The sequence below is a fragment of the Musca autumnalis genome, unplaced genomic scaffold (genome assembly GCF_047663935.1).
Source record: "Musca autumnalis isolate F117 unplaced genomic scaffold, ASM4766393v1 scaffold_3, whole genome shotgun sequence".
NCBI lineage: Eukaryota > Metazoa > Arthropoda > Insecta > Diptera > Muscidae > Musca > Musca autumnalis.
The window spans coordinates 113,245,891-113,270,680 of NW_027411866.1; the positions used below are offsets into that span (position 1 = coordinate 113,245,891).

At 36.3% G+C, this 24,790-nt stretch overlaps 1 protein-coding gene across 1 annotated transcript; it reads left to right on the forward strand.

The window, feature by feature from the left end:
- Positions 1-2,081: 2,081 nt before the first annotated feature.
- On the forward strand, positions 2,082-9,068 carry LOC141398277 (uncharacterized). Its single transcript, XM_073975558.1, has 2 exons — positions 2,082-2,145; positions 8,520-9,068. Exons 1-2 carry the CDS (start codon positions 2,140-2,142, stop codon positions 9,066-9,068), a joined length of 555 nt encoding a protein of 184 aa, XP_073831659.1. The 5' UTR covers positions 2,082-2,139.
- The last annotated feature ends 15,722 nt before the right edge of the window (positions 9,069-24,790 follow it).

Sequence of the window (24,790 nt, forward strand, 5' to 3'; positions counted from 1 at the left end):
GAATCACACATCTAAAAAGCGTCTAAATACGCGATATTTTCAAAAATATTTTTTGCATATTTTCGAAATTTGAGGGGTATCATATCCGCCGATCTAGTCGATGGATTTAGACGCGCAAAGGCTTGTTAGATTCAGAACGTAAAAAAACTAAATTCACGCGGGTTTCCACTGAAATCGAAAGGCATTTGTAAGTTTTGAATCCAAAAAACTGGTTTTTAAAAAAAAAAATACGCACAAAAATTTCGACTTTAAGCTGAGATTGTTGTGAACCTTTGAAGGCTACACGCCCTAGTTATACATCAAAAAATGCGTAATCGCGAGTACTACAATCTTATAATCAGTTTTTAAACGAGTACAGTTGCGCGTTCCGATTAGAGCAAAAATTCAAAAAACCCAATTTTTCAGTCTTCAAAATGTCAGCATCCGTTTGAGATTGATGCGGTGGTTATATTAACAAATCATACATTAGAAACTTCATCTCTGAAGTGTATTCTTTAACTTCTTCTTTGAACATTATACTCTACACTGTATTGTAAAGCCACTAATTGAAAATTGATGTAAAAAAACCCGTTTCCTTCAACGATTTTTTCCTATTTTTTTACATTAAAACGACCACAGCTTCCGCTCAAATTACTATTTTAAGAAACCCATCGGTGAATCGGGCTAAAACAGTTTATATTACCGAAATGCGTTCAAAAGTTATGGTATAGTAGAACTGTTCGCGAGTTACAGTACCCCATACCTCAGTTTCAACATAAGTTAATTTTCTACAAAAAGGTCGATATATATTTTCTTCATATTAATTGTAAATACATATTTCATTCATTCGTCGACTTATATTGAAATTTGATGGAGAATATTTTTTTTTTTTGACGTCTTCAGTCGAGAATGAAGTTTTGTGGGACAAAACTTAATAAACTCAGATAAAGTACAACATTAACCCTAACACGTGATTTTACTTTTGGCAGATTCCTGGAGTTTAGGTACGATTTAGAGTTTTGGTGTATTCGGGAATCTATAGTAAAATTTTATGACAAATAATTTTGTAGAATATTTTGATCTGATACCATCACATTTTAAAGGAGTTTTTAAACCTTTTTGAAAAAAGGAACCAAAAAGACCCATTTAGTGACTCACATGAGGGTTAATTGTTTTTATAAAAAGATACCCCGCATTGTTGTCAGTAATATTGCCAAAGACACTTTATACCTAAAATGCAAGGATTCCAAGGAATATGATGTCGAATATTTCAAAACGTGAAGAAATGGGCGGAATTTGCCACGCCTATTTAGGTTACTTCCCGACGTAAACTTTCAAAACGCCGATACACGTGTCTTCTTTTTTTCGGCCCTCTTTTCATAATCTGGCCGAATTATCTTGTAATTATTTTTTGTGTTGTACAGTGTTATGTATTTTCTATTTATGAAATTATATCACACTTACCTAAAGTGTCCCATCGCTTACATAATGACTGCGACTTTCACTTTTCACCCGTGTCCAAGAAAATAGAAAATAGTGTCTATAGAAATGTTTTAATCAAATCCTTATTGAACAATGGCCAGGTTGAGCAAACATTATGCCACTGCAGCAGTAGGCCATCATTAAAATGGACAGCACCAGACAACAACCCACATCTGGCAATTTCATTTCATGGTATATTTGGAAATGTGGACTGCATCTTCAGTATTAAATTCAAACAAACATTGCCACAAAACTGGTTAGTCATTCGCCACTGCAACTGAAATGGGGGATCTTTGTTTCCATGTGACCATTGAAGACGAAGAAGAAAAAGCCTTTTTTACCCACTTCTCTGAGTATTGCCAAAAAATTGCAATTATCTATCAAAAAGTTTTTCCGGTTATAAAACGATGTGACTTTTCATCTGATTTGCAGGCAGGCAGACGATCTGCAAAACAAATATCTGTGGAAAAAAGTGCAAGGTATTGTAGTCGTTGTTGGTGTCAACGATGACGATGGTGGTGATGATGATGGCGATGACTATCCAATAACAAAGCCACACTTTTCTGTGGTATAAATATTCAGCACATCTGCCATTTGAAGTCAGTCTTGCATTCGACACTAAACTAAGGAAAACGGGAAGAAAAACTGCCATAAGAAAGAAATAACGGCCAATTCACCATGAAAGTACGTTAGAAATTTTCAAATTCAAAATCCATAAAAAAGGACAATTTTCGAAGAAAAGGATTGTTGTGAATATTAAAAAAAAAATAAATTTAAAAACAACGAAACTGAGATTAAGTTCTGCATTTCTCTACAAATAATATTGAAAATTAAAAACAACGTGAAATTCAATTCAAATTTCAACAGTGATTCCCAATAATTATGAAAAAATTGTACTTCTTTGGATTAAATATTTGTGTGCAACCAGCGAACATTCATGGAGAATATATAAAAAATAATAGTCGGTGGGGTTATCCTCAAGCGAGTTCGCAAAGCAAAAAGAAAACAAAAGCTTTTTATAAGCACCTAAAGTCTATGAAATGATTCCTAGATCCATTCAGAGTATCATTCACAAAAATACAAAAAGTTGTTGTTGCAAATTTTTTTTGTTTGTAATAACAGTGTTGGGGTATGGACTGAATCTTTCTGAAACAAAGTCTAACAGCCTCTAAGAAAATGAAAACAAAACACAAAGGAGTTTAGATTGATTTTTGAAACAAAATACGGAAACATGCTAAAAAATTGAAAATTTTTCAAAGCTACCCATTACGTTAGTACTAAGTGGTTGGAAAAGTTTACTGGGAACGTTTGGGAGAGCTAACAGCAAGTTTTTATATCCTCAGCCTTTAAGCTAATGATACAATGAAAATGTGTCTCATCGAAATAAGATAAGTTGGGGTCGATTTAGCCATGTCCGTTAGTTCGTCTGTCCGGTGGAATGCACGAAAACTCTGGAATGGATCAACCGATTTGGTCTACAATTTGCCTCTCGTAATATTTTGTCCAAACTTAGATCGAAGATGGGCCATATCTCCCCCACAAATTCGAAAATTTTGGCTGAAATGGTACGCACTATAACTCTCGAAGGGAAGTAACCGATTGGAACCAAACTATACACTTCAATACACTTCAATTCCACGGCAGCGGGTTCTTACGTACCGGATTGACCCGATACCAAAAGTGTTTCGGCCAGCGGCTGCCAACCCAGCATTATATGCTGCTACAACAACAACAAACTATACACTTCGTAATATTTTCTTCAAACTTAAAGCGGCTACGAATATGGACTTTGTTGGTCAACTTATTCGAGTACTTCTTACACAAATTTGCAAAATTTTTGGCGCAAGTATAGCTTAGGGACTCTTGTCGTATCAGCATGTTTTTTTGCTGCAGGTTGTGCTCCCGGCCCCTTTTACGACGGCACAACATTTTTCGCGGGTCAAGTCCATACTCCCTGAGATAATGTGCCAAAAGTTCTAAATAAACCTGTCGGCACCAACTCAAATAACTGATGAACATAAAAACTTACGAATTGATTATCCGATTTGGCCGAAAGTTTGTGTATCGTAAAATTTCTTCCAAACGTAAAATTTGTACTTAAGTGCAGTTTAAGGTCTGTTCAAAGATTTTTTACAAATGATTACTTAAAGTGTTTCTCGTTGTTGTTGAGTGGAGTGGTAACGAAAGCAAATATGTTCGTTCGTGTATTATTTCAGTTAGCTGGTTCTGGACTAGTTGCGTCCATAAAGAATCAGGAGACAAGTGAGTGAGGTTAGCTGGGCAGCTAAACAAATGCAGCGTGTCGTGTAGTTCCAGTCCAAATGCCGGATATGTGATGGGTACAGTGGCATCAATTTGTTCCCAACAAAATTGAGGCGACTGCATCGTCCACTCGTGTTTGCCATGGCAGCTGTCGTCATGCGATGGATAAGGGGTGGTCCCCAAGAACGGCATTCACACTGTATATCCGTACTGCATGCGCGGCTGCATTTTTTTCAGGCTAGTTGGTCTAGAGGTTCTCGTTTGTATCTTTGGACTTCTCTCTAGATGATAGATGAACAAGAAGAGTACTGCCTTTACGTTTTCGTACGATTTACCATACAATTTCTCTCTTTGTGTTCATCATTGCTCTAGATCATGAAGGTCTCTTTTGACGGTCCTGGGTTGGGGAAGCCTGTCCACTAAATCGTAACAGGGATAATAACTGCGGTAACATCCAGGTACTGCGTCGACAACATCCTGTTGTGTTGATAAACCGGTAAAATCTTTGTCTTCTCATAAAGATGGTCCTTTGGTTTCGTGAGTAGACACCATATTGTTGTCCTCAAGGCGGCATCCCGACAGATTTGAGTATTCTTCCACTACGTACCAGTAACATTTGCATACCACCCTGCATAGCTTACCACAGACCGTTTTATTGCTTGATAAGAGGTCAACAAGGTTCCTTTGCCAGCACCCCAAGTCCTGCCGGCCAGCGACTTGTTCTACTTATCGACCTACTTCTGTAGTGGGATTCTGTAACTCATTTTTGCTGTTATCGATAATTGTCGGTAAAATTAAAATGCTTATAATTCCGATAATTATCGAAATTTTTCGGTATGTTAACGATGAATAAAAAGTAGTCGCTTGCCTCTACCGACACAAACAGTGGCGCCAACTTTTCTTTATGTTTTTGGTCATCATTTTGCGATTTAATTTTACCGATTTTTGTCGGTAACAGCAAAAATGAGTTACAGAATCCCACTACTGATCTAACTCCAGATAGCTACGTTACACCCAATATTTTGGGGTAGTTAGTGATCGGAATCAGGACATCATCGACCAATAAGTTCAGTGGGAGCCTCATCTCAGCCGTCCATTTGGTGAACAATATGGCAGTGAATTTAACGGCGGATATTTTGGTATTCCTCTGATGTAAGATCTGCACTAAGTCAGCTATGTTGACATTGAACCCATAAAATATGTCATCGACGTTAGAACCCAGTCCCAATGTTGTATTGCTTCGTCTACTAGCCTGTTAACTTCTTCAGGCTTCGTACGAAGAGGCTTATCACGTTCATTTCATAGTCTCGTCGCCTCAACTAGAAAATTGGTCTGATTCGGGTATTCGACCAGCATATCCCAGCAAAATGTTCGATGCCAAGGATGCTATTCAAGAATGGGTGCAAGTGAAATGGAATGTCATTTTTTCAGCATCTTCACTCATTCTTTTTACAAGAGCGTGACCCCCAAAAGATGCAATTCATTTTCAGATCCTAAGCATGTCATCTTTACTAACTCGATGGAATGTCATCTTCAACAATTCTTTGGCATGGCATCTATACCAATCCTTTGGCATGTCATCTTAACCAATTCCCAAGAATAGCATTTTCACTAATCTTTGGCATGTCATTTTCACCAACCCTTTGGCATGTAATTTTCATGTCTTGTTCGGAAAATGGAAAATGCTGTATTGAAAAATGAATTTCATTTTTTTATTTTATTAATTCAAAGGAATTAATGAAATAACTATAATTTATTTATCATCATAAAGTTTACATCTATATTTGCATTTTGTTCTCGTTGTTGTAACAGTAGTTAATATGTTTTTTATTCTCATTCTGCTTAATCTGACTCTTGGTCTATCAGTCGTAAGAATGTGGCTATTTCGCTATTTATATGGTTTGTAACCACAAAGCTGCAAACTTAAGTTTCTTAGCAGGATTGGTAGGGCAATTGAAAAGGAGCAGTGTGCCGTGGGGGCCTGTGCTGTATGCTGGGCAGATGTTTTCCACGGTGTCATCAGTACTTGCCCTATAGGAATTTTGACGGCTGCACCATCCCGAGCGTATTGACCCACAACTACTCTGGTTTGTCCTGACAGCTGGCGCTTCTCAGCTGCGATAGATGGTGGATGTTCTCCAAGGACCGCATTCACACGATAACTGTTTACTGCATCTGCGACTGCATTCGTGTGAATGCTACTTAAACCTGGTTGAAAGGCTTGTTGATCGAGGTTCTCTCTTGTAACGTTAGACTTCTCTTATAGTTATTTATGAAGACCCCCTGGCTGACTGGGCCTGTGGTCTGAATTCTGCTATCATCGACCATGACATTCAACTCCATTGTTCCAAACTCGGCCGCCCAGGTAGTGAACAGAGAGGCCGTAGATTTATTGGCTGGTATTTGCATATTCCTCGAGTGGAAAAAAATGGTAAGATCAGACAAAAAGTACCTCAGTCTTTCACAAATGTCGTCAGGGAAGGCACCTGACGCCAAGATAGTACAATCATTCGCATACGTTACGTTCTCAATGCCGTCTGCAGCGTTTGGAATTCAGAAGAGGTTTTCTTCACTCTACGGGTCTTGGACTTCTTGATCCTAAATTCTACGTACTACTGTCATCCACACTTAAAATTTATTATCCAACGTTTCAAACTTGGACAGTGCGTAGTCTGCTCGATGACATCAAACAACGAGGGTGCTTGACAATATCAAAGGGCTTTGCTAAATCAAGTCTCACTATCACTGTTCTATCACACAGCTTGCTCTGAGTGAGTCTTCGGCTATTATGGAGATGGCCTTCAGCGCAGTTGTTGTGCTGCTTATGGATCCTATACTATTGATCGGCAACTGGAAAGTTATTTCTGATGGTGGAAGAACTAAAGCCACAAGGGTCCTTGCTACGGGCGACAAAATCGGCCTGTAAGATTCACCTTTGCTGGCATCCTTTTCGGGCTTCAGTAGCTGACCTATTTTCCAGACTTCGGGAACGATGTGTTTGACAAGCGACAGGTTGTAAATTTAAGTGAGAAACTTGACTTCCGGCTGTCCCAGCTGTGGCAGTCTAAACACCGCCGCTGCACCGCAACAGAGTTTACTTCGTCCACTCTCAGCCACTGATTTTGTTTCATCTTACAAAAGCTTTTCTATTATCTTCTCATCACCAGTTCAGATTTCGACATGGACTCCAACAGCACTCCTTTAAGAATTTCTAGTTCGTGAACCTACATTTAACTTGTAATTTTATAACAAAATTTTTGGAAATGTATACTCTTTTGTTTTGATGTCGCTACAAGTAGGGATGTACAACTCGACTTGTTTTTTTTTTTTTGTAGAGATCTGTAAAAATGATTCAAATGCTGATGGAAAGATCGGATCTTTCACGACTTCCTTTGCATGGGTTTAAATGCTAATGAAAATATCGGATCTTTCACGACTTCATTTGAACCAATGCAAAAGATCCAGTGAAATCATGGCATCTCATGGAACCACTTCCATACAATTTTTCTGGGATGTAGTAAGCAGCTGCTGCAGTTATGATGTCCCGCAAAATTCTCTCAGCTACCTGAGGATCTGAGGGTATGGACAGCTCACTGAAGCGGTGATTAATAAATTCTCTGAACCCTTGCCAGAGAAATGTACGGCGGTCAGAGGATATGAAGTCGGGTGGTCTGTTAACGGAAACAATGATTGATGAATATTTGAGGCTAGGGAAATAACGCGTTGCCAGGACACGCTATTTATCTGTCCGGGTACCACAATGGTGATGTCTGGCGAGCTGTGGCAATGTCCTTTTATCCTCATAGCAGCGTCTTCATTCACCGTGTTAAATGTAGAGCTATCAATTTGCTCGGTTAGCGCTGCACCCATCTGGTCATTGCGTAGGACGGAATGCCAAAGGTCATGATAAGCATTGAAGACCCCTAGCATCAGATGGTTATTGCCCTCTATAAGCAAAATAATATACACATTAAGCAGCTCTACCTCGCCAGTCCCACACTTTACTGCTCCCCCATACATTCTATATATGGGTCTGTAGAGTCAAGCTCAAGCGAGATAGGTCTATACTGGACAGACAGAATAAGGAAGGTTATTCCTCCTCCGCTTCCTGTACGACCTTTTTGCATCCAGGAAATATGTTTATACGGGGCACTTAAGAACAACTTGTGGTGTTAGATGCTGCATTTGTTGTTATTGGCTGTGGGGGTATCTCGTATTCCGACGATGATGATTACAGACACGCTGGGATGTGTTGTGGCGCAACAACATAACTCCTATCTCAGTAATCCTGCCCCGGAAGTGAACCCATTCCCAACATCTATTACATCTCACCGATATTGACACAAAAATGTTCCGTAAAAATTTCAGAAAATCGTCGACCAGTTCTTAAACTGCACTTAAGTGAAAATTGTTTAACTTATATGGGGACATTAACGAAGGGCTTAACCTTTATAGTCCATCTTTGACCTTCGCTGCAAATCTTAACTGGGCGACGATGTAGGGAAGACGCTTTGTGCTGCTCACGCGCCGTATGCAGCCAGCCAGTAATCGGTTGAGAACAGAGCAGACTCGATGAAATTAGTATATAAAGTGTGCGGATCTCCTAAATGTCTGTTACATTGTTAGGGTCTGTGCTTCTTTATCACGTCATTATATATTATAACATATACATCCAGGAACATAGTTGTTATGGATTTACATGCAGTAAAGGATATAATTATTTCATTAGTGGAGGCAGTTCTCTCATGAAGTATTAAAAACCGCTTTAAATATTTTTTCTTTTTTTATTATTTTAGGCTTTTGTTTGTTTGCTTCTAATTGGTGTTGCTTCGGTAACAGCCAAGCCAAAACCTGGAGGGGGTGGAGGCTGGTCTAGTGGCGGAGGAGGTGGTGGAGGCTGGTCGTCTGGAGGTGGTGGAGGCGGTGGTAGCGGGGGTGGTGTACAAATTATAAAAATAATAACGGAAGATGGTGGTGGCGGAGGCGGTGGTGGTGGTTGGTCATCCGGTGGAGGAGGTGGTGGAGGTGGATGGTCCAGTGGAGGCGGCGGCGGTGGTGGAGATGATATCAAAATTGTCAAAGTCATTAGCTTAGGTGGTGGTGGAGGAGGAGGCGGTGGCGGAGGTGGTTGGTCATCTGGAGGCGGTGGTGGAGGTGGCGGTTGGTCATCTGGAGGAGGTGGTGGAGGTGGCGGAGGTGGTTCAACCAAAATCATCAAGATCATTAAATTAGGAGGCGGCGGAGGCGGTGGTGGACATGGCGGTGGAGGAGGTGGTGGCGGTTGGTCTTCAGGAGGTGGCGGTGGTGGAGGCTGGCAACCATCGGGAGGAGGTGGATGGGACTAAACAGTTCAATATTGTTTATTTTATACATATTTAATTTTACCCAAATTTGTTTTGTACATAATTCTTGTAAATAAATCGTTGTATATTGTAAATATGTATGTATACATATCTGTATGTATGTATGTACCTATAACATATTTTTGTTTCATAAATAAAAATTTATTTTTTACAAAAAATATATTAAAATTTTTTAAAATATTTTTTTAAGGATTTTGGAAGAACACAAACAACTTGAACGAGTAGGCTCACTTAAACGCATTTTGCACTTAACATGTTTTATAAAACATGCATCATTTAAGTTGCCAATTCCATAACTTCGCAAGTAAAAAGTATTTGCAAGTACTTGCAACTACTTCTCATTTCTCTTTTACTGAACAAGTTTGTTATCGAACAGCATTTTGTAAAAGTTTGCACAAATTTGCACAAACTTTTGGGTTATCGAACAGACCTAATATCTGTCACATAAACTACGTTACCTCCTAAAACACTTCTTTTAAGTGTAAAATAGAGTTGTACAATCTAGTTCATTTGGAAGATCTAGATCAATAGCTCAGCTCTTTAAACTAAACTAGTTCAGCAATCTAGTTCATAGTTCACTATCCAGTTTTTCTCGGATTTTAGTGTACAGATATCAAACCGATCAAAATTGAAGCAAACAACCAACTAGAAAAATTTACCTTAGATCTTAGGAAACAACTTTGTTGAACATACGAACTCTGTAGAAATGGTTCTTCATTTGAAAGATCTAGATCAATAGCTCCGCCCCTTTAACTGAACTAGTTCAGCAAGCTAGTTCATAGTTCACTATCCAGTTCAATCATTCGGATCAGAATCAACCTCACCTTCAAGGTCAAAATCGTCAAGGTCAAATTTCACTTTTAATTTTTTTTCTCGGATTTTAGTGTACAGATATCAAACCGATCAAAATTGAAGCAAACAACCAACTAGAAAAATTTACCTTAGATCTTAGGAAACAACTTTGTTGAACATACGAACTCTGTAGAAATGGTTCTTCATTTGAAAGATCTAGATCAATAGCTCCGCCCCTTTAACTGAACTAGTTCAGCAAGCTAGTTCATAGTTCACTATCCAGTTCAATCATTCGGATCAGAATCAACCTCACCTTCAAGGTCAAAATCGTCAAGGTCAAATTTCACTTTTAATTTTTTTTCTCGGATTTTAGTGTACAGATATCAAACCGATCAAAATTGAAGCAAACAACCAACTAGAAAAATTTACCTTAGACCTTAGTAAACAACTTTGCTGAACATACGAACTCTGTAGAAATGGTTCTTAATGGTCAAAAGAGCAAATTAAATGCGATTTTTATCCACTTTTCTCGGTTCCTGCTCCATAGATACAAACCGTTCAAAATTCAAGAAAACAATGAACCACAATAATGTAGCAAAGATATCAGCAAACAACTTTCTGGAACATACGAAATGTCTATGACCGGTTCTTAAATGTGAAAATGGCCAAAAACTTTTGAAAATATTCGATTTTTATACTTTTTTCTCCGATTCCGGTCCGCAGATGCCGAACCGCCCAAAAATTAAGGATACAGTCAACTACAAAAATGTACCTAAGATTTCAATAAACAACTTTCTGTACTTTCAATAAACAACTTTTCACACTAGTTGTCAAAATTCATTATTGTGAATAAAAACACATACAAAATGTAAACAAGCAATTCGCAATAATACATTATTGTGACAAAATTTGACGTTTGGTATGATTTGATGTAACAACTTCTTATTCCACGATGATTACCGGTAACCAAACGGATAGCCAAAAATACTAGTAACTTGAAGTCAGATAAATGGGTTAATACATACATGCATTAGCCACACTTCATTTTATTACATGGAGTGCAAATACTTTACAAAGAACAATATAATCTTGTATACATATAGATCTTGATCCGTGATACTGGAACTAGTGTATGACTACTTGATGCAGCGACTTATGTTTAATGAAATGACGCGATAATGAATTGTGTCAAGATATGTATCAATAATTACCACATATATATTATAAATATTCTTCTTAAATTATGTATCCTTTCTATGATGTAGCTGGTAACACGTTCTTTTTTGCATCTTCAATTTTTTCACAACAAACGCATCAATATGTTTTTTATAATTATGAATAAACAAAATGACAGAATATTTTTTCTGATTTGTTAAAAAAAGAAATAATGTTGAAAAGAGATTACAAGAGAAAAACATTGTCGATTACACTATCCATCGGTAGTCTATAAAATAGTCAATATATTACACGCCGCATTACCTGTAACTAGTGAATTGGCATGATAGTCAGGGAAGCCCATTTGCAGTGAAAAAAAGCAGGCTATAGGCTATTTTGTGTGCCATTTTTGGGAAGACAAGGATGAACAGACCAAAGATATATTTTACGAGCTCTTAGAAGAAACTATGATCATTGTCAGGCCCCTGACATTAAAATTATTCTAGGCGATTTTAATGCTAAAATTGGAAAGGAGAATATCTTTGGCCCAACATCTAAAACAACTGACAATAGTATGAGGCTGACAGACTTCGCAGCGGCAACAAACATGGTTTGTTTAGATTTAAGCATCACGACATTCGTAAGGGCAACTGGCTGTCTCCAGATCAGAATTCGGTATTATAGTCGTGTTTTTTGTGTAAAGTTAAAATGTGGATGTTGTTGTGGCAATATATGGATGTAGTTTTCGAAATTCATACTATGTATAAGGGTACGAATAGTACCTATGCTGTCCGTTATCCCATACAACTGAAAATATATTTGATTATAATTCAAAAAATACTTACCCAAATCGAATGTAGTGATTTGTTATTTTAAAGTCCTTATTGTATTTGATTTTTTCGACCTTCTATTTGGAATTAAATATGAATAATTTTCTCAAGCTCGAGGTCATTTGTTCAAAATCTTTCTTTATTTATCGATATTTCGCAATCATTTAGATTGCATCTTCGGGATATTCTACAATGGTTCAATAAATACATAATAATTAATAATCACATGCTACAATTAGGAACATCCCAATTTCGCAAAATGCACGTCAAAAACAAACTTAATATTTACTTAAAAGCTAGGGTAGAATCACTACCATCGTAAATATTGCACTGTTTTCTTTGGTATTGCGATCTTTGCATATTCCTTGTTTTGCCTATTAAAGTTCTGTAGCTTTGAACGCTATTGTCTACGTCATTGGTGCTCGCTTCCTTACGGCAGCGTAAAAACAAACCACACGTATTCTCTCTTCATTTCTGATTTGCCATTGCTTACCAATTCACTATAGGTCAAACAGCCCATTTTACTGGCCAAAAGTCAGATTTCGCACTTTGTATTTTCACTTATTTTGTGTTACTTCCTTGTAAGAAACACTTCAAATATAATAAAAATAAATTTTGTTTTTGTATGAGAAATTATACCGTTACATGGCAGGCTGCCAAATATGTATTATCCAAATATCTCTAAAAACTTGTTAACGAAATATGTTTACTTGTATACGTTCAGGGTGAAACAAAATCACAATATTAGCATAAGTAACGATTTGATTAGAAAGTATTAGATATCTATTTATCAAAAATGCCCTCCTATCATCATTTATGTGTATAAATAGTTATTAAATGGGTGTTAACTTTGAATTTTCGAAGAAAGTAGAACATTTTGAGGTTATGTACGCTTTTAAAGTCTCGGCAACGTTCGGCAATGAAAGTGAAATTTGAAATTGGTTCATTAACTCGTGCCGAATGCAGAAAATTTTATGTGATTTTGCGAAAATTTGCCCGACAGGAATTATACAACTTTTTGTAGGTTACCATTTTTTCCATAATATTGATTTTTTTGAAGTCAGGGTTAAATCTCTTACCAAATAATGTTAGCCAAATTGAAGTCTACAGCATTCTGCTGTGTTCTAAAGTCAAATTATTTACAAATCTTTTATAAATATATACAGTTATAGTCAAAATATGTCACATCATATTGTGGGATTTTCAAGGTAATAATTTTAAGGTATATTCACATTAAAACTAAAAAGAAACACGACAAAAAAGCTTCTGAACTTATCGGACCTCGATGCCTTCAATTCTGTAGACAAATAACAGACCTTCCAGTTTTTGTCCCCAAAGGGTTAAGGTACCAGTTGTGTATTTGGTCCATAAAGGGTTAATTTTTTTTGACCAAGTTGTTCCATTTTTCTCCCTGAATCTAAAAACGCTATATTAACTTAAACCAATAACTTGTTTTAACTTTAAGACTTTTGGTCAATAAAATGGCCCGTTTGACCTATAGTGCAATGGGAAGAGTTTCTTACCACTACAAATACACCAACGATTCTGAGCACCCTTGGTCTACGTCACTTTTGAAGTTTATACGATTTGTTGTTGGAACGTTGAGAATGTGTAACGTCTCCATCGTATACCGTTTGTTGTAGTGACTCTCGCTCTCTAACACTCTCGCGCTCTCAAAATCCGGGTAGTGAGCAGGGATGGAAAATTCAATATTTCAAAAAGTACTAAAATGATAATTTTTTCATTGAAAACGTACTTTTTTATTGTTTAAGAAAAAATATTATTTTTTATTCAGAAAAAAAAACAACAACAACAAAGGATTATATCTATGAAAGCTGAAGAATATTGCAAAATCGTATATATTCTTATACCATCCTGGAGGGTATAATTTGTCATTCCGTTTGTAACATATCGGAATATTCGTCGGATACCCTATATAGTATAAAACTATAACCATGTCCGTCCGTCTGTTGAAATCAAGATACATCGAGCAATATTTAAGATAGTGTTTTTTTTTTTATTTGGTACAGAAGCTTCAGTTACTCCTAGGATTGCAAGCTACTACGATACCGCTCGATGTGAAGTTTTTCAAATGATTAATGTAGGTGAAGGTACATACATCCAGATTTTAAAAATTTCTAGCAATTTGCATATATTTATAAAAAATTAATTAGCTGATGGCCATTGTAGCCAATGCTATGTCTTATTAACATTGTATTTACTACAAGTTAATATAATAATAAATAAATAAAATAAAAAATTGTAATCTTGGAAGCAAAGTGTGAATTTTGCTTTTTTAGTTCCACATAACATTTTTTAGGCTACAGTATGTGAAATGGCACTGAATTGGCCGCGGGGGTACTTCGGTACTTTTTATAGTGAAATGGTTCTGAAAGCAGTACTATTGTACCGAATTTTCCATCCCTGGTAGTGAGTTTCGTTGATACAGTGGCTCACAAGTGCAGTTTTTGGTTGGTGGTGTTGATGCCGTAGATTAAGATCTGACTTGTGAGCAGCGTTGCCGACAGTTTTTGATCAGAAATCGTCAAAAAATCGTCAAATCGTCAACAATATTTGAAATATCGTCAAAAAATCGTCAACATGGTCCAAAACTCGGTTTGGTTACCGCTTAATGCGATTTTTCGCTGCTATTTTTGTGAATGAGACTGACAACATAAGATATACAATCCACAGCAATAAATCTAACCCAATATCACTTAAATACTGCTATAAAAACAGCTTTCAGAAGATGATAGTTTTCCTATGGTTATCGAGTTTGAAGCAATGCAGTATGGTAAAGCTGGATACACATTGCCATTTTAAATTGTAGCTTAGCTCAAATATGGCTTGCTTGACAGTGTGACTTTCCATATTTGTCAGTCGAAAATCGATAAAAAATGTTCATTCAAAACTGGCTGATAACTTAAAGAGGGCATTTGTAGGAAGTTAATAAGGTTGGACCCATATTTTTATAACAAAACTAGCGGACCCGGCGAACTTCGTCTCGCTATTAAGAAATAAAATTTCATACAAAAACTCAATTTTCGATTTTTCCAATTTTCCGACTTTTCCAGAGGGATTTTCCAAAATTTTCTTCCGCAAAGACCTTTACAGAAATCGGCCTAGCCGTTCTCATTTTATGAATTACTATACATTTTTTACACCATTTTTATATATATAGATATATATAAGTAATATTTTATCTCGAAAACTTTTTAAGGAAGATTTTCAACTATTACCAAAACTAAACGAAAATTTTCAGCTCATGTAATTTGAATGTGGGGCATAAACTATGAAATACCTGTGCCTAGATATGCCAGATATGTGCCTAAATATAGCCAATCCGTTTGGAAATTGCTATAAAACATTAAAAAGCTCAAAAATCGAGTTTGGAACATTGCTTTCCTTAAAATCTTTCGTGAAACTTTGGTCAAAATGTACCTAGTTATCTTTTATTTCAAGCATTTCTGGCTTAGGTGAAAAATCGTCATTTTGGACCATAAAATCGTCAAAATGACGATAAATCAGCAAATTCGGCAACACTGCTTGTGAGCCGATAACCTTGTTTTTAATTTGTTCTTGGTTGTTCCAACGTATACTTTTTATACCCTCCACCATAGTATGGAGGGTATATTAAGTTTGTTTTTCCGTTTGTAACGCATTGAAATACTCATTTGCGACCCTATAAAGTATATATATTCTTGATCAGGGTAAAATTCTAAGTCGATCTGAGCACGTCCGTCCGTCCGTCCGTCTGTGGTAATCACTCTAGCATCCACAAAAATGGAGATAGGACGCTGAAATTTTGGGAAAATGCGTCTTTTGTTTGCAGGCAGGTCAAGTTCGATGATGGGCTATATCGGTCCACGTTTTGGTATAGCCCCCATATAACGGTACCCCCCGATTTACGGTATTTTGACGTTTTTAGCTACATTTTCAGACCGATTTGGCTATAATTTGACATTTAGGGTTCTTAGGTCTCAATAAACATATATAACAAAACTTGTGGACATAGGTCCACGTTTTGGTATAGCCCCCATATAACGGTACCCCCCGATTTGCGGTATTTTGACGTTTTTAGCTACATTTTTAGACCGATTTAGCTATAATTTGACATTTACGGTTCTTAAGTGTAACTTAACTTATATAACAAAAGTTGTGGACCTAGGTCCACGTTTTGGTATAGCCCCCATATAACGGTACCCCCGATTTACGGCATTTTGACGTTTTCATCTACATTTTCAGACCGATTTAGCTATCAATTGACATTTAGGGTTCTTAATTGTCAATAAACTTATATAACTAGTGGACATAGGTCCATGTTTTGGAATAGCCCCCATATAATGTTACAGCCCGATTTCAGCTATTTTGAGAATTTTACCAACAAGTCTTAGCCGAATTATCTGTAATTTGAACATTTGACATTTGAAATTCTTAGTGGTCACCACACCTCTCCACCAAAAATTGTCAGAAAGCCCCCATATAACGGTACCTCCCGATTTTCAGTAATTTGATGATTTTAGCTACAATATTAAACCGAACTAGCAGTAATTTGATATTTGAAGTTCTTAGTGGTCACAACACCTCTCCATCAAAAATTGTCAACATAGGTCCATGTTCGGATATAGCTCCCATGTAACGGTACCTCCCAATTTTCAGTAATTTGGCAATTTTAGCTAAAATTTTTAACAGAACTAACTGTAATTTGGCATTTGAAGGTTGTAGTGGTCACCACACATCTGCATCAACAATTTTCAACATAGCCCCAATATAACGATACTTCCCGATTTTCGGTACTTTGAGGATTTTACTTAAAATGTTTAACCGAACGTAGGTCAATGTTTTTGTATAGCCCCAAAACAAACCTCCCGATTTTCTAAGGATTTTTTTTGGACGAACTTTCTGTAATTTGAAATTTAAAATTCAACAAAAATTGTTCGTTTAAGTTCATATTTTCGTATAGCCCAGATACTTTCGAACTAGCTGTTAATGACATTTGAAGTTCCCACGTTATGTACCGATTATGTACGAATTAGGAATTATTTGACATTAAAAGCTCCCATCAAAAACTGTCAACATAGGCCCATGTTTTATTATAACCCCTATATAACAGTACCTCCCAATTTCTAGCCCACCAAAAATTGTCAACAGTTAATTATAGGCACCATAAAAAAGGGCCTCCCGAATGAAGCATTTTATGTACATTATCTGACATTTTAACGTACTCACTTAAAGTTGGGGACAGGAATGAATATTTTATGGTGGAGGGTATGAAAAGTTCGGCCCGGCCGAACTTAATGCTTTTTTACTTGTTCACATTTCTCTTCTTTATTACCGCCGCATGGTATTTGATAAATGACATTATTTTTTCCAACTTATTAATTTTTGATTTTGTATTAGAAAAAATATTTTTCAAAGTGTTGTTGCATTTGTGTGCTATAGTGAACTTGTTGTTGTATACATTCGATTTTTCAATCCTCTCTGACATATTTGGGCATATATCATAGATTTATATTTTTTCTCTTCATTGTTACTGAGCTTTTCATTATTTAGTGTTTGTTTTAGATATTCCTTTATCAGCGAGTTTATTAATTTGGACGGAAAATTATTCTTCCTTAGTATTTCCTTAATATTTACTTTATTTTTTGCGTGAAATTCATTGTCACTTATAGATAATACTCTAGAAATGAGATTTTTCGCAGTATTAAATACTGTTCTTCTGGGATGTTTGGAGAAGAAATTTATTATTCTTCCAGAAGCTGTAGCTTTTTGGTACCAATCTACTTTTATATTGTTGCCATCACTTATAACAAGTGTGTCCAGATACGGAAGTTTATTGTTTGCCTCTTTTTCGATAGTAAACGGGATATCTTTATGATAACTATTCAGAACATGTAGAATCTCATCTATTGCACTTTGTTTCATTATACCAAAACATATTTCGTCAGAAAGCTGGGTTTTATTCTTAAATTATTTATGCAGGAGCCTAGCAGTTTCTCCATAACTATGTCCGCTACTACTGGAGAAGTTGGTGATCCCATGGGTAGGCCTATTTTTTGTTTATAAATCTTATTCTCATATGTAATATATCTGTTGTCCTTTATGCAGAAACTTAAAATACGTAAGAATAGGCTCTTTGGCATATTTGTGTATTTTTGCAGCTCTTCCCACCGACTTTCAATAATCTTTATCGCTAAATCGACTGGAATACTCGGGAAAAGCGATACTACATCAAACGATATCAATTGTTCGTCATTTTGAATTGTCAAGTTCTTCAGCTTATTTTTAAATTGTACGGAGTCTCTTATGTTATATTTGGAATCCGTAGTTAATTTTTTGAGAATGTTGACTATATACTTGCTCGTTTTGCTAGAAGGTGAATTTATAAAGGAACAAATAGGTCTTAGTGGATATCCTTCCTTATGGATTTTGGGAAGTCCGTATATCCTAAGGGCATTCGCCACCTCAGTTCTGAGTTTTTTTCTTTCAATTGCCGTAATAAGTCCGTTTTTAAATAGTTCTTCTACCAAATCATCGTTTTTCTTTTGCAGTGTAGATGTGGGATCATTGTTGATTCGTTGGTATTCCATTATGTCTCCGACTATTTTCATCATTCTATTTTTATATTCCTCTTTATCCATTGCTACGGTTGCATTACCTTTATCCGCACTGAGACAAAGAGATGAAATAAATGATAAATGGAACTGTTCTTAGGTCGTTGTCGTGCAAGAAACGGTAATCGTCCAGTATGCCCAAATTAGTGGCGCTAGCTTTTAAATTTTCTTTTATAATGTTCAAATATTTCTCTACGGCTCACAAAACGTCTTCCATCCGACCCAAAAGGTCAGGTTTGTCTACATATTTCTTGGTATATTCTAATCGCTGTTTTTTGTTATTTTTTGATATAAAGGTTTTTTACGTGGAAAACATCCCTTATACTGGTTGTCATGAAGAAAGTTTCGTACCGTTTGTGCGCTTAAAGTGACATTTTCATTCTTTTTAAATATTTTTAGCTATTTCCACAGTACTTGTTTTTGGTTCCAATCGAGCGTCTATGATTTTTTACGACCTCTACCTGGGGCAATTGAGAGTGACCCTGTTTATACCCTCAGCATTTATGGTAACGAGGGTATATGAGGAAAAGTCAGAATTTTTTAATATTCCATTTGAAAAAAATTAAATTAGTAAGGTTGGCGTTCTTATACCCTCAGCCTTTAGGCTAAAGAGGGTATTTACACTTTGATACGACCAAAAATGTGCCTCATCGAAATAATGATTTTAGACCCCAACTATGTATGTTTGTACGATATCCTTTTCAGACAATTTTGAGTAGATCTAGCAATGTCCGTCCGTCTGTCTGACAGGCTGGTGCGCACGATAACTCTCAAACGGATCAATCGATTTGGTTCAAATTTTGGGTATCGAAATATTTTGTCCAGATTCGATTTAAGTTCGAAGGGTCCACTCCTTCAGGTACATCCCCCACAAATGTTCAAAAATTGTCGCAAAACTTGTGCGCACGATAACTCTCGAAGAGAATAACCGATTTGGTCCATACTGTGCACATCGTGTAATTTCTACCAAACTTAGATGAGGTTCCAATATGGACTTAATCGGTCCACTCCTTCGGGTACCTCCCGCACAAAATTTCGGAAAAGTTCAGTTTAGGACCTGGTCTCGAATCGCTTTTATTTTTGTTTACACAAGTTGTACTCGCTGTCCTCTATACGACGCTGTAAGTTTCATTAGGGGCAAGTCCATACTTCCTGAGAAAATAGCCTGAAAGTTACAAAAAACCCTATGACCCTATGTGTAGTGGTTGGAGCGCAAGATAACTCTCGAACGGATCTGCCGATTCTGTCCAAAATTTGGCTATTGTAATATTTTGTCCAAACTTAGTTCAAGTTCAAAGATGGATTATATCGATCCACTCCTTCCGGTACCTCCCCCATGAAAGATCGAAAATGTTCGGAAAATTTGTGCGTACGATAACTCTTGAATGGAGTAACCGATTTGGTCGATACTTAGCACATTATGAAATTTCTACCAGACTTAGATGAGGTTCCAATATGGACTCAATCGGTAAACTCCTTCGAGTTTAGGACCAGCTCTCGAATCGCCTTGGTTTTTGTTGTAGTATCTTGTATTCACTGTCCCCTATACGAAGGTACAAGTTTCCTCAGGGGCAAGTCCATACTTCCTGAAAAAATAGCCTGAAAGTTGAAAAACAAACCCTATGACACCATGTTTATGGTTGAAAGCGCAAGATAATTCTCGAACGGAAATGCCGATTCCGGCCAAAATTTGGCCTTCGTAATATTGTTTCCAAACTTACTATAAGTTCGTAGATAAGCCATATCGGTCCACTCCTTCAGGTACCTACCCCACAAAAGTTCAAAAATATTCGGAAAAATTGTGCGCACGATAACTCTTGATGGGAGTGACCGATTTGGTCCATACTTTACACATTCTCATAATATCTACCAGATATAGATCAAGTTCGAATATGGACTATATCTGTCCACTCCATCCCGTACCTCCCACACAAAATTTTGAATAAGTTCACTTTAAGACCTGCTATTGAATCACTTTGATTTTTGTTGAAGCAACTTACATTCGCTGCCTCAATTACGATGGTAAAAGTTTTTTGATGGGCAAGTCCATACTTCTTGAGAAAACAGCCCGAAAGGTGTAAAAACCCCCTATGGCACCCCTTGGTCTATGTCGGTCCATTCCTTCAAGTACCTTTTTCGCAAAATGTTTGAACTTTAATCCTAATCAACCTTTTTGTCGGTTCATACGACCAACATTTTGAAACCCCCTAAATACATAAGTTTTTTGTGAAAAAAGTGTTTCAATTTGCACAGGCTGAGGGTATATCTCTGTCGGCAAAGCCGACTGATACTTTTTTACTTGTTTATTTGCAATGACGACTTCTATTTTGTTTTACAAAATAGTCAGGCTTAATTTATTAGTGGGAAAAATGTTTACCAAGGGGTAAGGCACGGAAGACTATAGTATCAGATCTCGCCACAGATCTTCATCAGTTCCCTTGTTTCTTGTTTTGCAACAAGAAACTTTTTATACCCAAGTGTCAATTGCTCACTCAAATAGATACGTGAGCAAAGAAACACTCTGATCGAGAATTTCTTTGGCACTACCTAAACTCGAGCAACATCACTTGCAAACAAAACCAAATCTTTCCCACTGCTATGCGTTCGTCGATTCTCGACGAAAAAACACATAACTAATTTGTTGGTATTGCATACTACAGCAATAAGCAACATTTCGAAGGTGCCCGGTCTCACAATTAGGAGGGTTGTCGTTTTTTATTTGGGATGACGACTTCTATTTTGTTTTTTTAAATAGCCAGGTTTAATCCCATAGTCGTTGTTTTAATATTTTATTGAAACAACTTTAATTTATTAGTGGGAAAAAATTGGCGAGGTTTACCAAGGGGTACGGCAGGGAAGACTATAGTTTCAGATCTCGCCACAGATCTTCATCAGTTCCCTTGTTTCTTGTTTTGCAACAAGAAACTTTTTATACCCAAGTGTCAATTGCTCGCTCAAATAGATACGTGAGCAAAGAAACACTCTGATCGAGAATTTCTTTGGAACTACCTAAACTCGAGCAACTTCACTTGCAAACAAAACCAAATCTTTCCCACTGCTATGCGTTCGTCGATTCTCGACGAAAAAACACATAACTAATTTGTTGGTATTGCATACTACAGCAATACACAACATTTCGGAGGGTTGGCGTTTTTTATTTGGGTTGACCACTTCTATTTTGTTTTTCAAAATAGTCAGGCTTAATCCCATAGTCGTTGTTTTAATATTTTATTAAAAACAACTTTAATTTTTTAGTGGGGTGAAGATCTGTGTCGAGATCTGAAACTATAGTCTTCTCTGCCTTACCCCTTGGTAAACATCGCCAATTTTTTCCCACTAATAAATTAAAGTTGTTTTAATAAAATATTAAAACAACGACTATGGGATTAGGCCTGACAATTTGGAAAAACAAAAAAAAAATAAATTTTTTTGTCGCTACATGAACGATATTTGGTGCATGGATTCAAAAAAATTCCCATTCTTAAATCTGTTTGAGATACTAATTTTGAATATTGCGCGCAAAAGTTATGGCGGTTTTAATTCTGATTATTAGATAAATAAAAACAAAAACTAAATAAAATAAAAACTATACAAATCCGTTTAGAAGTTTGTATATTACAGCAAAAACAAAAAATATATAATTTTTGTATGAGAAAATATTTATTAAAATTTATTTTGTGAGTTAGTTGAAGAAAATGTAGGAATAAGTATATAATAAAAAAAATTAAGTAACAGTGTTTTATTTATAAATGCACTTAAAAGTAGAAAATAATTTTTCATGATGGAATCTCTCAAATAAAACGCTTGCCGTTCAATATTGTCACAATTTTTAATTCAAATGCAAGCGTTTTATTTGAGAGATTCCATAATGAAAAATTATTTTCTACTTTTAAGTGCATTTATAAATAAAACACTGTTACTTAATTTTTTTTAATTATATACTTATTTTCTAGTTTTTAGTGCATTTTAAAATAGAACACTGAAACTTATTCATTTTATAATTATTTTTAATTTTTTTTGTAAATACATTTTTAAGATTTTAAATTTTATTTGTATATACATGAGATTATAAATGATATTTAATGATGGGCTTACATTTATTAATTAAATGTATAATGTTAGTAAAAATTTATTTAGGTTGGTAGTTTCTCATCCTATTGATTTCAGTTAACGCTTCGTTATTGCATGGCTTCTTTCCTGTTAGTTTCGAGCAATCCAGTTCTTCTATTCTTTATCCATCCCGCGATCTTACACGACTCAATGCCACATATGCTTGCCCTTCTTCGATAACCTAGATACACCACTTCCACCGAACCTCCGAAAAACCACCGCCGAACAAGCTCCTCCGATCTTTCCCCTCTCAACATGCTCTTTCCATTTTCAACCATTTACAGGGGCTATATCAAAACCTGGACCTATGTCCCCAATTTTTGGTGGAGAAGTTGGAAACTCGAAAACAAAGTTACAGCCATTTCGGCCCAAAAATTAAGACAAAAAACTTGAAATCGGTTGGAGCCGTAATATGGGGGCTATACCAACACCTGGACCTATGTCACAATTATTAGTGGAGAAATGTCTTTACCACTGGGATCTCCAAATGCCAAGTTACACGCAATTCAGTATAAAAATGAAGATAAAATCCTTAAAACACTTGAAATCGGGCGGTACCGCTATATGGGGGCTATACCGAAACCTGGGCTATGTCCATAATTTTTAATGGGTACGTTTCTGTACCACTGGAAACCCTAGTTGTCAAAAACAGCCAATACGGGCTTAAAATGACGATAAAATACCTTAAATCGAGTGGTGCCGCTGGATAGGAGCTACAGGAAAAAATGGACCCATATTGGTTTTGGTTTCATATTCATGTATTCTCATTCATATCTGAAAAGTGTGCAAAGTTTAAGTTCGCTTGGTCAATTACAACTGTGTTAAAAATGAGTTACCAGATTTGAAAAGCATGTAAAATTGAACACTGTACAACACTGTAAAAAATAGGCCAATATTGGTTTTGATTTCATATTCATGTATTGTCATCTAAATCTGAATATATGGGGGCTATAGGAAAAAATGGACCCAAATTGATTTTGGTTTCATATTCACATATTGTCATCTAAATCTGAAAAGTGTGCAAAGTTTTACTTCGATTGGTCAACTGCAACCGTTTTAAAAATCAGTTACCAGATTTGAAAAAGGGGTGAAGTTATACACCGTAAAAACACTGTACGAATGGACCAATATTGGTTTTGATTTCATATTCATGTATTGTCATCCAAATCTGAAAAGTTTGCAAAGTTTTAGTTCGATTGGTCAACTGCAACTGTGTGCGAAATTAGTTACCAGATTTGAAAAGCAAATTAGATAAAACACTGTAAAACAGTGTAAAAATGGACCAATATTGGTTTTGATTTCATATTCGTGTATTGTCATCCAAATCTGAAAAATGTGCAAAGTTTTAGTTCGATTGGTCAACTGCAACCGTGTTAAAAATGAGTTACCAGATTTGAACTAAACACACACCAAAGCAAGTTAAATAAAACACTGTAAAAATAGGTCGTATTTATTCTTCTATTTTAGTTAAATTTCACGCAAAAAATCATATTTTTTATTCTAATCACTTCTCGAATGCATGCTAACATCTTGCGGAAGACGTGAGTATCGTTCAAATAAATGTTGGGATCCTTTAAATGGGGTATAATCTTGAAATTAAACTGTATCGGATAATGTTCATTTTGAAATGCGTGTGAATCGAGAAATCCTCAAAATCACTTGATGCGCATGCGGTTTACCAATACAGCGAATTCTTCTCTTTTAATTTGTACACATTTGCCAGGATTTACTTTGGCCGCTAAGATGTGGCATCGTCTGCAGTTTAGTGTGCAACAAACTATAATTGTTCCACAAACATCCCATACGGGAAAAGGGAGACTTCTCTCATATCAATGAGTGCACCCGATTCATATTAGCTCAATGATATGGGACCTACTGTTTATCGCCGAGTCCGATAAGACAAAACTTTGTAGAGAAGTTTTACATGGCTGAAATACTCAGGAAATGTCGCCAACATTACTGAGGGTATATTGCCACCGTTGAAAATGTTGATGTTGACTGGCCGGGGAATCGAACCCACGACCTTCAGCGTGGAAGGCGGGTGTGCATACCATTGCACCACGGTGACACCCAAAAAACTGTATAACGCTTATAATTTGCACTGTTTCAATAAAACCTATCAAGAGCCGTGGATATAGCATCACACACTATTTTTGGGATAAATAGGATACAGCTTCCATGCCACTATTTTTTTTTTAAACCG